The sequence below is a fragment of the Cupressus sempervirens genome, chromosome 5, assembly GCF_028749045.1.
Source record: "Cupressus sempervirens isolate cs-2001-9-10 chromosome 5, ASM2874904v1, whole genome shotgun sequence".
NCBI lineage: Eukaryota > Viridiplantae > Streptophyta > Pinopsida > Cupressales > Cupressaceae > Cupressus > Cupressus sempervirens.
Window position 1 is genome coordinate 90,926,494 of NC_143122.1, and position 14,127 is coordinate 90,940,620.

The 14,127-nt window shown below is 36.3% G+C and overlaps 2 protein-coding genes across 7 annotated transcripts in view; one reads left to right on the top strand and one right to left on the bottom strand.

Moving 5' to 3' along the window:
- PTAC14 (plastid transcriptionally active 14) overlaps nt 1-8,852 on the top strand; it is a 358,101-nt gene extending 349,249 nt beyond the window's left edge. For all 6 annotated transcript variants that reach the window (XM_089828749.1, XM_089828750.1, XM_089828745.1 and 3 more), the window contains 2 exons: nt 7,532-7,802; nt 8,534-8,852. Coding sequence is in view for 3 of the 6 variants with exons in the window: in XM_089828750.1 (XP_089684876.1) it covers nt 7,532-7,610 (79 nt within the window). In the remaining 3 variants the exon portion in view is untranslated. The remainder of the gene's footprint in view (nt 1-7,531; nt 7,803-8,533) is intronic.
- On the bottom strand, nt 2,186-2,927 carry LOC149554697 (uncharacterized). The gene is made up of 3 exons (XM_089833512.1): nt 2,693-2,927; nt 2,395-2,582; nt 2,186-2,297 (listed from the first exon to the last, which is right to left on the bottom strand). The coding sequence occupies exons 1-3, from the start codon at nt 2,914-2,916 to the stop codon at nt 2,194-2,196; spliced, it is 516 nt and encodes a 171-aa protein (XP_089689638.1). The 5' UTR covers nt 2,917-2,927; the 3' UTR covers nt 2,186-2,193.
- Nucleotides 8,853-14,127: the final 5,275 nt, after the last annotated feature.

The following is a 14,127-nucleotide window of genomic DNA, read 5'->3' on the forward strand; positions in this document are numbered from 1 at the left end:
ACTTTCTAATCCTGCATGAATCACATCTTTAACAAGCCATTGCACAAGTTTTTGCTGGTATTTTTCAGTGACATACTCATTTATAGTAGGACCTAGGGGGTACATCTAAAACATTTAGACAAAGTGTTCGCCATCATTGAGTCAAAATCATTGGTTTCCAAGAGGTCCAAATGTGATTTTGGAATGATCAAGATCTTGTACTTGAGTGATGAAATTAATGCCCGAGCGGTACATGTATATCAAGAGAAGGTTCAGGGAATTCTGAACTAGCCTCCACACAAGACAGTCTTGGAGCTGCATGGATTCTTCATATTGTTAAGTTATTACAAAAGATTTTTAAAAGGGTTCTCACACTTCAAAGCATCATTGACAAACTTGATAAAGAAGGGACCCTTCCATTGGGATGAGCAAGTGTAACACACCTTCAAAAGGTGAAGTTGTGAGTAGATGTCTGGTGCTTGCACTACCCAGCTTCACTCACCCCTTCGTCCTTGAGTGCGATGCATCAATGAAGACATTGGAGTGTTGCTAACGTAAGACCGTCACCCCATCACATTTGAGAGCCAGAAGCTCTCAAAGAGCATAATGACTGTACTCTATCATACTATTAGAAGATGCTTGCAATCATGCACGCACTAGCCAAGTTTCAATTGTACCTTCTAGGAGCAAGATTGATCGTATAGACATACCACAATAATCTAAGATATTTCCTAGAATAGGACTTGAACAAGCAACAACCAAAATAGGGGAGAAAAATCCAAGCATATGATTTTGATGGAGTACTTGGAGGGAAAGAATAATGTGGTAGTTGACACCTTGGTAAGAAGACCTACCATATGTTCATTGTCACAGATTTCAGTAGATTGGAAGGTACCTTTGTTGGTTGAGTACTCCAAGATTTTTTTTGCGTGCAAGTGCTGTATGGACAAATATAGGATGACAGAATGTGATTGACACATCATCTACTACAAGGATAGAATCTATCTAGTACCTGAATCGAAGATGAAGGAGAAAATTCTGAGGGAAGCCCATGGCTTGCTTCTCACATGACACTTGGGCTACATCAAGACATATAGGAAAGTTCAGGAGAGATTCTCTTGGAAGGGCCTCAAGGATCATGTTCTACAATATGTGTGGGAATGTTCCACTTGACAACAGAAAAATATAAGCACACCTTACCAACAGGACTATGTCAACCCTTGCCCATACCCAATTAGAAGTTCGATTTTTCTTGGCAGGAATAGAGTTATCACCCAATACTATCACCTACATATAGATGGTCACATGGAGATTGTGAACAAGTGGTTGTAGTGCTGCACCATAGTTGGAAAACTCGCCAAATGCAAAAACTCGCCCAGCCCCTCAAAAGTTTAATCGGGAGAAACTCGGCGATTTAAAAAAAGAACTCGGGAAAAAATCAGGAACCTAAAAAACCGCTGAAATTTAATTAAAAATACATTTATTTTGCAAAATTTAATGAGAAGATGAATCTAATAAGTTAATTAAAGACAATACAAAAGAAAGAAACAAAGTTTAGATATATATAAATGCATAATGCGTACAAAATTGCATTCTCATGCAAAATGCTCATGGTAGGAAGCAAAATAGTAAATTACTAAATAGTTTCAATCTGTCAAACTAGAAGTAAATACTAAAAGTCTAAATACATCAATACAATGTCAATAACATCTTCCTCTTTCCACTTGCACTAGCAGGAAAGCGAGGGGGTCTAGTCCTAGAAGAAGTGCCCCGCACTGGGATAGGGCGTGAGCTGTGTGACTATGAACTCTGTGGCTGTGCCCCCTCGCTCGATGTCCCTACTGACAGGCTCGGCGTCCTAGAAGAGGATGCATCTCCTCCTAATGGTAATGCCTGATCCTCGCCTGAATCATCATCATCCTCGTCCTCATCCTCAATGTCATCCATAGTGAACTGAAAATCAGTGTTAGCCTTCCCCTCCATGGCCTGCCTCTCCAAATCAGCGATCTCATCTGGCGTAAACAATGGACTTGGCTCCTGTGCTGTCCAATTAGAATAAGGATCTATCTCATCTAGATCAAGCGAACTAGGTAGTTCTAAGAGCTGTGCCTTTTTTATGCGCAACTTAAGATTATAGTGCACATAAACAAGATCATTAAGCCGTTTTTGAGTCATTCTGTTTCTTTTCTTTGTATGGATGGACTCAAATAAGCTCTAATTGTGCTCACAATGGGATGAGCTACAAGGTTGGGATAGGACTCTGAGAGCAAATTTCCTTAAATTGGGGGTATTGCCACCCCAACTTGCCCACCAAGCATCTGCAAAACAAAATTAAAAAAAGTCATAAAGCAATTAAAAAAAAAATCAGAAACACAACTTATCAATTAGCAAAAGTTTTAAAGTTTGATGCTTTACCTGGTGCTTGAGTAGATCTTGCTCTCTTTGCTAGCATAGAAGAGAACAAAGGACCCCTTGATTCCACATAGATTTGTTGTTTGGTCACAATAAGGTCTCTCTCCTCTTCACTTGATATCATTCTCTCAATGCATTTAGAGAGACCTTCCATGACCTCTCCATTAGAATCTGAGTAGGAATCATCAGCCCTAAAACAAATAGAAAATGATATCAAGTCTTACTACACAACCTTAAAAAGTAAAGTAAAATAAAGACTTATTAAAATTCCAACTTCAAGGACAATCAATTATCATAGTACCTGAATTTGGGATTGAGGAAGTAGCCTGCTGCATGAATGGGTTGGTGGAGCATATTGTTCCACCTCCTATCAATTATTTCCCAAATGGGGTCAAATCTGAGATTGTCCCCGTGATAGTAACTTCTAACAGCCTCTTTCGCCCTATCCATGGCCTCATAAAGACTTCCCATTGGGAATTGCTGCCCATCACATGTACGCAAGACTAGAACCAGGGGCAGAGACATCTACATTTGAAATTTGAAAAATACAAATTAGTTAATAACATAGTAAGTTATGAATTGATAATGAAACTTGAATAAACTAAAAATATAATGAAGTTACCTCCACAATCTCCTTAGCCTTTGCAAAAAAGCTATCATCAAAGACTATTCGTGCCACAGCCTCTCCTTCGGGCTTCTTTGAGTAAGGTGAAGCAACCCAATCAGCACACACAAACATTTGCTTCAAAGCCAATATGTGGTCAAGAATACTTTGCAACGTCAAGAAGACCGTTGCAAACCTTGTCATAGCAGGTCTCAGCAAATCTTTGCCTTTAGTGGCTTTTCTCATCAAACTGAGAACCCATGGGTGATTATAGATATATTTCATGACTCGCCTAGCATCTTCCACAACTGGACTCACCCAATCAAGTTTTCCTATGTCCTCCAAAAGAAGGTCAAGGACATGTGCTGCACAAGGTGACCAAAAAAGTGTGGGATGCCTCTCTTGGAGGATTCTACCTAAAAGATTAGCAAAAAATCAATAATCAGTAACAAACTTTCCATATTTAGTATTTACAAATTACATCAAATCTAAATTGAATAATACCATAGCATTACATTCATGATTCATATTGATTCAAATATAAAAAATTAAATCTACCTGCTGCCACATATGCTGCTGCATTATCTGTAATTATTTGCACCACATTCTCTATTCCCACCTCCATGACAACATTTTCCAACATTAAAGCCAATGTGGCTGCATTTTTCACTTTGTTGGAGGCATCGACAGATTTCCAAAACACCACATCATCTTTGCAAGCAATCGAGAAGTTAATAATGGTTCTACTTCTTCCATCTGTCCACCCATCAGATAAAATCGTGCAGCCATACTTCTTCCACTCTTTCTTTTGGTCTTCTATCAACAATGTTGCCCTACCAACCGCTTTGTCAAGCAACCTACAAAATTTAGGTGTAATATTAAATAAAGTGTAAGTGTTAGTAAAAAATTAGGAAATAAGTTATAACAATTAAGATTTAAAATATAACAATGAACTAAAGTGAATCACAATTATTTACAATTACTAAATAGTAAAATACTAACCTTCCACTCATATCCTTGCGATTAGATGGCTTGTACCCTTTGCCTGATATTGTCATTGCATTCACCATATTGACCCAATAGGAACTATCAGTAGCATTCATTGAGATATTGTTGAAAAACCAAAAATCAGCTGCTGCAATATCAGTTTGCTCATGCACCTCCTTAAACCATGCAGTGCCATCTAATGATGGCTGTGCTCCAGGTGTGTTCTTGGGCACAAAATAACCACCTATCCCTGATGGGGATCCGAATGGTGATGATGAAGAAGTAGGAGATGTAGAAGAAGTGGAACCGGTAAAAGAGAAATTTTGTTTGCGGATCCGTGGGCCACGAAGAGATCTTGGTATGTTCTCAAGTGCTTCTTCTTCCTCTTGCATATCAAAAGGAGCTCCTTCAGATTCAGCTATGGCTGCCCTCATAGATAATTTTGCCCTCTCCCTATTCAATTTTTTCTCTTCAGCAGCTGCAAGTAGGGCATGGATGAATCTTTTTTCTTCATCAATTACCTTGAGACAAGGATTTGAGTCATGTTTCTTTATGCCTGCAAGGTGGTATTTGAGGCGGTTTATGCCTCCAGAAATAATTCTCTCACAGGGAATGCATATCACCTTCCCAATATCATTTGGACTTGGAGCTTCATAGGCATACCGCCATGCCTTATCTCTTGCATTTTTAGGCCGAGTGCCTATATATCCAGATGGGCATGGTGTTTGTGGCCACTCTTCTTGCGGGTTTGTCATGTTTTCTTAATGCTTATCCGCTGCTCTACACATAAATAATTAAATTTATAGAAAAACAAATAAACAAAGTTAGAACTTAGAGTTAGAACTTAGAAGCTAGAAGTTTAGAACAACTAGGGTTTCAACTTTAAAATGATTTGAAATCATTTACAAACAACAACAAAAACAATAAAAGCTTTGCTTAAAACTATAAAAAGTTTTCAAACAATGATAAGATGAACATACCTGGAAAGAAATTTCTCTTCTAAATTCGGTTAGAATCCTCCAAAATCCACTCCAATCTGCCTTTAATCACTTGCAATCAGCTAAAACCTTCTTTGCTCCACACAAATGAAAGAAACAATGCATTTTGACCTATTTAGGCGTCATTGGCCACGGGTTCCCTGAACCGCGAGTTTTTTTACATAACTCGCCGAGTTTTTGACTAAAACTCGCCGATTACTCGGCGAGTTTTTGGACTCACTCCGAGTTTTTTGGCAGGCGAGTTTTTGGGCGATTTACTCGCCGTCCCAAAATACTCGGCGAGTTTTAAAAACTCGACGAGTAACCGGCGAGTCTTCCATCTATGGTAGTGCTATCTCCGAAAGTTCATTTCAACACAACAAAAAGTGTGGGTCTGCTGACTTCACATAGGATAGCACTGTTACAAAACTACCTATCATATGTCAATAGGCATGTCACCATTCAAGGCACTTTATGGTTAGGAGCCTTCATCATTTGTGGATTTGGTATTTGGAAAAAGTTGTGCATCAAGGGCTAAGGACTGGCTGTAGGAAAGGCTGGATATCCCGAAGTTCTCTCAAGGACAACCTGCAAAGGACTTAGAATCAGCAAAAGGTATATGTTGGCCAACATAGTAGAGAGTAGAGTTTCAAGGTAGGAGATTTGGTTTACGTCTGACTACAACCATCCAAACAAACATCATTGAAGAGAAGTGGTGCCAAGAAGTCAAATTCACAATTTTTTTTATGTTTCATGCCTTCCGAAAGTAGTTGGTTAGTGTGTCACAATTTCAGATGAACTTCTACCCATTGATGAGAAAGGAAAACTTATTCTCGAACCTGCAGCAATCATCGACGTCAGAAAGAAAAGGCTGAGGTCTTGCACCATCAAGGAGTACCTAGTTTTTTGGAAGGACCTTCCAATTGAAGATGCCACATGAGAACGTGAACAAATTCTGGAGAATCAAAGTCTGCAATTGCTTGAAGGCAAGCAATAATTGGGCCGAGAGAACTGTAATATCTCTGAATTAAATTAAATAGTTGTATTAGAATTAATTATTTGTATGGCCCTGAAATTTAATTATAATTACCCTTTGGGCCCTTTTTATTAAGTTATTTTTATTTTGGCCATGTCAACATATGTGATCCTTCGAGAAGTTTCCCTGGAGCCATTTAAAAGGCAAAGCTAGTTTTTATTGTAGGCATACGAATTTGAGTATTTTATTTGAATTTACGAACTCCAATTGGAAGTCTCTGTGGTCTACGATTTCGAAGGTGCAAGATCCTCCCTACTCTAGCACTTTATAGTTTTGGTGGGATTCACTCCTCACCCTATTCTGCCCTTAGTCTGAATCTGTAATATCTATATTCGAAGCAAGTTGTAATCCAGTTCCAGAATAAATTAATATCCCCACATCTGCACCTTACGCAATTATTTGATAATTGTAATGTGTGTCCATTTAATATTCACATTCAAATCGCAGTTCCCTCAGAGTACGGAGAAAGTCCGTATAGGTGACCATATGACGGCTCAGAGGAGGCTAATACACGACCATACAGAATCCAGACTGAATGTGGAGGGTAAGCATTGACGTGGGACCCATAATTTGGTCATACCAGTGTGCCATACAGAGCATCAGGGGTTTGTACATGCTGAATTAAGTACTGTACGTTGACCTCTATGGTGAATTGTTGGGCGATGGAAGGAATCACTGGTCAGAGATGTGCATCAGAGGAAGTCCGCACGGCTGGGAACATAAAAAATTTAAAATCACTCGTTTCATATACTTGACTAAAAATAATATGCATTTTTTGCATAATTTATTATCAATCCAGCATCATGATCTGTTTGATTTTTTTTTATAACAACAGTGTCTCAGTCTGTTGTATCTTCAGGATGTATACTTGTAGCTTGTATGATTGATGTTGTAGGTATTCCTTTAATGGAGTAGCATGTTTCAGTTTGACCCATGTTTTTGAGGATTGGATAGTTACAGCTTGATATTTTTCTTTACTTTATAGGGTTGATATTTTTCTTGATATTATTGTGCATTCATAATTAGGAGACTCGTCAGACCCTGAGCTTATTGATGTAGGTTAGTGGCAATTTTTAGCCCCACTGGTCTATTTTTGTTATTTTGGTCCTTCGACATTAATATATAATTTTATATTTCTTCATTGACATTTTATTATCCCAATATTTTGCCAAGTTCAATATTTTGACAGCAAAGGGTGGCCAACCAAAGTGAAGAGAATACCTCCCACCAATATTAGTAATTTCTTTTCAGACTCTAATCGAATTCCCCCCCTTCCGCTATCAAAAGTAGTAGAGTTCAAATGTTAAAAGCGGCAAAAACTGTAGAACTATGCATGTTCATCAATTATGATGATAAAACATGGGCTGTGAAGTGGAAATTAAGATCTAAAACTTCCTCTAATTTTTATTCTTTTCAGCTGAGTTTTGACTTGTAACTTTATTTTGCTCAAACTTATAGATACTTGATACTCCTAAGTAATTGCTTCTCATTCAAAGAAATGTAGTTTGCTGTGTCATAATTGTACTGGATGTGCAGGTATCGGATTCATCGAAAGCAATTAATGCACAAGATCATAAGAGCGTTATCCCTTTACATGGAAAGAATACTGTTTTGAGGATTCACAGTTCAAGTGTTTGAATTCCAATATCATCTGCAGAGAAGGTTTCAATCTGGAATTAATGTAAATGCTCAATGTATATCCATCTTATTGTGGTTCTTGTGGAGCTGAACGTGATGTATATCAGTAGTTGGTGCAGACAAGGAAGGAGGATGAATGGACCCGGCAGTAGCCAAAGCATTATGAAAGGTAACGTGAACACAGAATACTTAGTGGCCATGGAACCATGAACAACATTCTCATGTGTTGGCTTCAGTTTTATTTTTTAAATATGTAACTCTGGTTGCAACCAATACTGTGAGCAAGCCCATCTATGGCTTGGATTTGAATAAGCAAATAAGTAGGAGGTATTTTTCACAGCAAGTCAAATTGTGATATTGCTATCAGGATTTAACTGTGTAGTTCTTGAGTCAAACTCATTGACCCACATTCATTAGTGATTCACACATGAATTCATCTCTCATGATAATAAATGGAACAGTTAGCACTCATTGGATCTAGGTGATGCTCATAGAGGTGAAGCACTGGGAGTTCCCGGGAGGTCACTCATCCCAGTACTACTCCAGAGTGGGTTTAACCATGGAGGAAACTCTGTAGTTAAGCGCGCTCAAGCTGGAGTAGTACTGGAATGGGTGACCTCCCAGGAAGTCCCAGTGCTTCACCTTTGTGAGCATCAACTAGATCCAATGACTGCTAAGTGTTCCATTTATTATCACGAGAGATGGATTCATGTGTGAATCACTACTCATGAAATGTGGGTCGATGAGTTTGACTCGAGAACTACACAATTAAATCCTGATAGCAATTTCACAGGCAATCAAATGTCTTCTAATGAAGCACTCATTAAATAACTGCTTTCAGGATGGATTAATCAGGGGTTCAACAGTTTAATACGATTTATTTCAAAATTATTCTTGCAGATTTGTTCCATGATGTCACAACCTTAACAATTGAACAGACAGCGACCTTGGAAGTACGGAGCCCCGAGTTTTATCTTGTCAGAAGCAGAAACTTGGAAATGTAGATTTATATTGCAGATTTTAGTGGATAATTACCCAAGGCAGGGAAGACATTTAAATGATTGGTTCCAATAGATCATGAATTATTATCTTTCAGATTGTCGTTGATTTTTATTTTTGAATTAAAGATACAATCATCTATTTTGGAAAAGATGCAGAAACTTTGTAAACCCTGTTTCACGATGAACTTTTTTCTAATATAAAAGTAAATCTTTTTACATCTAAATAGCAAATACATTTTACTGATAACGGATGACTTTTTGGGGATGGGACTTCCAATTAGTTTAGAAATTATGTTACCTATTAATTATTATCAAGCCAAATTTTGTGTTGGCTGTTGGTGATCATATTCTGCTTTATAGTTTTGGTGTTTTGGTATATTTGAAGGTTTGCATTGGTATAAAAGTTGCATACAAGCAATTGGTTTAAAAATGTATCTATCTTGGTAATTAAACTACCTTACATGGCACTGAACTTTTCTTTTAGTGATTAGATCCCTACTGTGAATGCACGGATTTAAACCAAGGGTGCTAGTGATATAACTAATCAGTTTTTTAATTCCTTGTTAATTGGAGGTAAACAGTTGAATCCCCTTAAATTACAAAGTATGGTCAATTTGCCACTTCTAAATTTGCAGTCCACTAAATTACATAAAAAGCATGATAACTGTTAATGTTATAATTCTGCCGGATAAATCAAATTATATATGAGATATATAAATAATTTATGACAAATATTATATATTTAATAATTAACTTATGTTAAGATTATATATATTTATAAGATTGTTATATAACCGTTACAATACTTTGAGAAAATATTCATTATGATATAACAATAACTAATGTGAGTTAATATATTAACAAGAGACGTGTCACTACAAAAGACATGTCTCTTTATATCACATATATTCATTAGAATAGTAACTTGGAACACACATAAAAAATTAACTAGTGCCATTACAAGTTACATCATATACAAAATCTTGAAATATTTAACATGATATCAGAGCAGGTTCATTTCTGAGTCTGTAACTATAATTTATTCAAATCATATGCAAAACTCCAGAGAAATGGGAGTCTGTAGGAAGCGAAGCATAATACACGGTAGCCGAAGAAGAGGAGGGAGTTTAATGAATTACACAATAAAATGAATTAATCAAAATATATAGAGAAGTTCAAATTTTTGGAATGTCTCTTTGAACACATTAATGGCCACATAGTCTGACTTGTTCTGAATCTCCGATTTGTCATCATTTCTTTCAACTATGAAGTGTGTCTTGAATTTAGAAGACAGCAAGAAGGTTCGTTGGCCATGACGGTGGAATCTTTCCCTTAAGACAAGTGAATATGTAAGAACTCATAGAGGAAGACATCATCAGGTTCTAAATTCTCACACTATGTTTCTTTGCTGTGTGGGGGCGTTGAGCTCAGCTTAGATGCGATCTAGGCTTGTCTAGATGCAATGTTCTATCAATGATTGCGTTAGAGCAATGTTTTCTCGCTAACCAATATCAATACACTCGAGTTGGACCATGTTTTGTGCGGAAGAGGGGGGTTGATATTTTTCGAACTATCACCTTAGTCGTGTTTGAAGAGAGTCGCAAAGACTTGGGCAGTAAAAATCTTGTGTGACTAACATGTTTGGATCAGAAGATTAGAAAGGCTCTACCACCCTCCATGTGTAGTGGCTTCATTGATGAGTGCTGCTCAGTGGAAGCCGCAGTGGTGGGAATTGATACCAATACCACATATGGGAAGGAATACTATGGTGGACTTCTTCCAAGACTTGACACAAATTTTAGAGTTGGATGTGACATGATTTCTGCTGTGTGACTTGACATGATTTAAATTTTAAACATGGTGGAAAATATTAAGACGAGGTTGATTTTTCAATATGGTGGAAAATATTTATAATGGCGAAGAATCACTCATCTAGTAATACAAGCCAAAGTCATCGTACCACAAGGAGCAGACACTACAACATTTGGGGTCAAATTGCAACGACAGTGTGATTTGTTTGTGATTTTGATGTTATTTTTGTAAGTGTATCGACGCCATCATTATACCGACATCATCATCATAATTGCGACGTCTGCTTGATTATAAACAAAAAAAGAAAACACGACATCATTTCATTCCCCATTTGATCGATTATGTAGATTAGTTGTGTGTGAAGGAGTTTGGAGAGCTCTGACCGAGTGTGGATCTACGCTTTCTTTATCGTGTCGTGCCCTTGCTCTGCAACGAGTTATCATGTCGTGCCCTTGTGATCTTCATGCCCCATTTCTTCTTCATTGTATGATTCATGCTCTTGATTGCATCATAGATTTGTAGATTAGTTATTGTTAAACATTTATGTGTCTATTTTGGCATAGCCTAACAAGCACCGGAAAGGATTCATGATGACAAATTTTGTACATTGACATCAAACAAGTATATTTGTTTTAGCAACATCTTTAACTACTCACTCCTTAGGTTACATTTATGGACATTAAAAAAATTCAAAAAGATTGGAGAGAGATGAAATATCCCTCTAATTTATAGAGAAGAGGTAACCCTTTTCCTTCCTCTATTGATCACCATTGCATTCAGTTGATCAATCGAACATTGGTATTGGAAGTGGAATCTTGCAAATGGAAGTGCAACTTTTGCAAATTAATGTTTTTTATAGTAGAAGAAGCTCCTTCAAAAAAGAGGGGAAATATGTGCTTTTGAAATTGATCAAAAATTCATTTATGTGGTGATTTTAGGGACACAATCTAGTGTTGGAACTCTTTGTTGAGGTATAGTTCCTCCTCAAAATAGCAATAAGTCAATAATCTAACTAAAGTTTTTACAGCCAGAATAAAACTATAGGGCAATTAGACCTTCTACACCCAATTGGAAAGGATGCATCTCATTATTCTTTGATCTAAGATGTGTAAAATTGACTTGCTTTTCTTGAACGATACATTCATGTACTAGGCGGCTTTGTAATAGGCCTTGTTCTCTTTGGTTTCAAAACCTAAATTTGTTTTGCATATTATATTTTCCTTGAAAATTTGCATGCTACATTAAAAGTATGATTTACTTTTACTTTTTTGTACAAAAGCTATATCTACTAAAAGTTTGGAAATGAAGAAAAAATACAATATAGGTGATTTAAAAATGGTTAATGACAATTTTGTAACCATTATTTCAATTTGAAAAGCTCATATCAAATTTTCTATTGAGATTGGCGATTTTGCTTGAGCTTATGAAAACAGCTAGTGATGTTCTTTTTTTCTTGGGTTCATCATTGTCTTCATTCATTTCAACTTGTAAAGATTTTATAAGGCTTTGCAAATCTATATAGATTCATTGTAAGTGCAAATAAAGTATCAAGTAGACTGAAACAATGGTAGTGGGGACTACTGTGGTGAGAATACTTGTAATTATAATAGTTTAAGACTATAATATAAGAAAAGGTAGGGAGATTATGAAAGAGTTGTAATTGGTCTTAGGGACATTAATGTTGTGTTGAGAGCTCTTGTGATAACTTAAGGGTAAGAAACCAAACATGTTTCTTATTGGAATAGCAAAGCCATTATGCACTAACATATTTGCAATTTTTTTATTTGAGGCAGGATTTTCACAGCCATCTTAATGTCTACTCTAGTATTTCATCTCTCGTCGTCTCATTATTTATGATATTTTAACTTTTTTAAAAAATTATTTGAACTATCCCTACTAATTTACATAAATAATAATAATATTTTGTGTTTGTTAAATACTCCTTGTCTACTCAGCCTATGTTTTTTGAATTAAAAAATGACATGAACCTTATTACTTCTAACTATTATGACCATTGCAAATTCCTCTTCAACCTTAAAACCTTGAAAAGTTTTGTTGTGCATTGCTATCAAGTCCCTATAATTCCTTGCCTCAACATTAGTCAATGCTTCTCAATCATGACCATCTTTAGTAGGGACGAGTTTTCCATAGTCCATACAGTACGTGCCAAGTGTTTTTGAATAAACTATGTTATTTGTAAACATTGACTAAAAAATATACATCATTTATCTCGAACTACTTGGCATGTGACCCTCTTTCTTCTTCATTATCATGCTACAATGGTAACAAACACTATTGCCGACTTCTCCTATCCATGAATCTGCCTATGAGAAGACTCCAATTACTAACTTCACAAAAACCAAAAAATAATAATTAAGAGCTCGTTAAAAAATATATCATGTACAAATAGCTGCCCACTTGTACCACTAGTTAAAAACTTTGAATGATTGTTGGGACATTTATACAAGTTTTGATAATTTGTAAATAATTATTAGTACATTTGTGCATAAGTATTGACAAATTTTGAAATGGTTACAATACACAATTATTGCAATCACCACCGTTTTTATCCTTACACACATATCTCTTTATATGTCTTTACTACAAAGAAACTAAAACAACAACAATGAGCACACGATTGAATTATACATAGAAATGGCATCAAAATCCAATGTACTATTGAAAATTGTGTGCATGTAAAGTTAGCTATAAAAAATTAGTGACACACTTCTAGTATCTTATGCTAAGTTCTATCTAAAGAAGCTAGATTTTTGTTTAGTAGATAATGAGAAAAGATAGCTAAAAGTGGTATTTTGATCAAATTTTGAATGGATAGATTGAATTGAAGAGAAGATGAAAAGAAAAGTTGGTTTTTTTGGGTCAGCTCTTGAATGGGCAAAGAAGAAAATGAAAACAAAGATTGGACTTTTGATCACCTTGAATGGGCATAAGACATTGAAAACTTTAGAAATCTGCCCTAGTTTCTTACACTTTCTATTGTTTCTACCAAGCTCATTTGCTAAGAAATACCATGGCTGGCTAACGCTTGAGCATGACTGATGCTTGTGAGTTTCACAATAAATTGTGGCATTGACCCTACTACCTTCAAGTGATCATGCTAATCATTCACTCAAAATGAAACCAAGGAAATAATTCATATTGATTTCTATGTCAGATGCATTATATTTAAATGTAGCTTGAAATGGGCCTACGATCATTGGTGCTTTGCTATAAAAACTTAATATATGTTAGTCAAGTAAGAATAATTTGAGGCATTTGGTCTCAAAGGCATGGCTATTACTAAAGTTGCCCCCAACAAATATGAGCTATGGGCCCACTATATACTCAAACTCCTTGACATGCTCACAAATAGTTTTTGCTAGCAACGACATTTATCGTTGTTTAGTTTTTTACCTCTTGGAATTAACATAGCACACATTCACAATTCAACGCATGTGACTTTGCGAAAGCAAAATAGGGTAAGAGTCTTCTTATTAGCCATTATTCTTCTCAATTCTTCAAGAGAGACAGGCCTCCAAGGCCAAATGACAATCCCAACAGCAGTTGGACAAGAGGGAGACCCCAACTTGCTCCCTTCTTGTTAACTATTGGAATGGTAATGGATCTTTATGGTCATTAGCTAGTCTTCTACATGATGTTGTGGGGTTTGCAGATATTCTT

Excerpts from the sequence above, each read along its gene's own strand:
- LOC149554697 (XM_089833512.1), bottom strand. The coding sequence starts at position 2,916 with ATGTCTCTGCCCCTGGTTCTAGTCTTGCGTACATGTGATGGGCAGCAA. Across the intron at positions 2,583-2,692 it reads TTCCTCAATCCCAAATTCAG|GGCTGATGATTCCTACTCAG; the intron begins GTACTATGATAA and ends TATTTGTTTTAG. Across the intron at positions 2,298-2,394 it reads AAGATCTACTCAAGCACCAG|ATGCTTGGTGGGCAAGTTGG; the intron begins GTAAAGCATCAA and ends TTTGTTTTGCAG.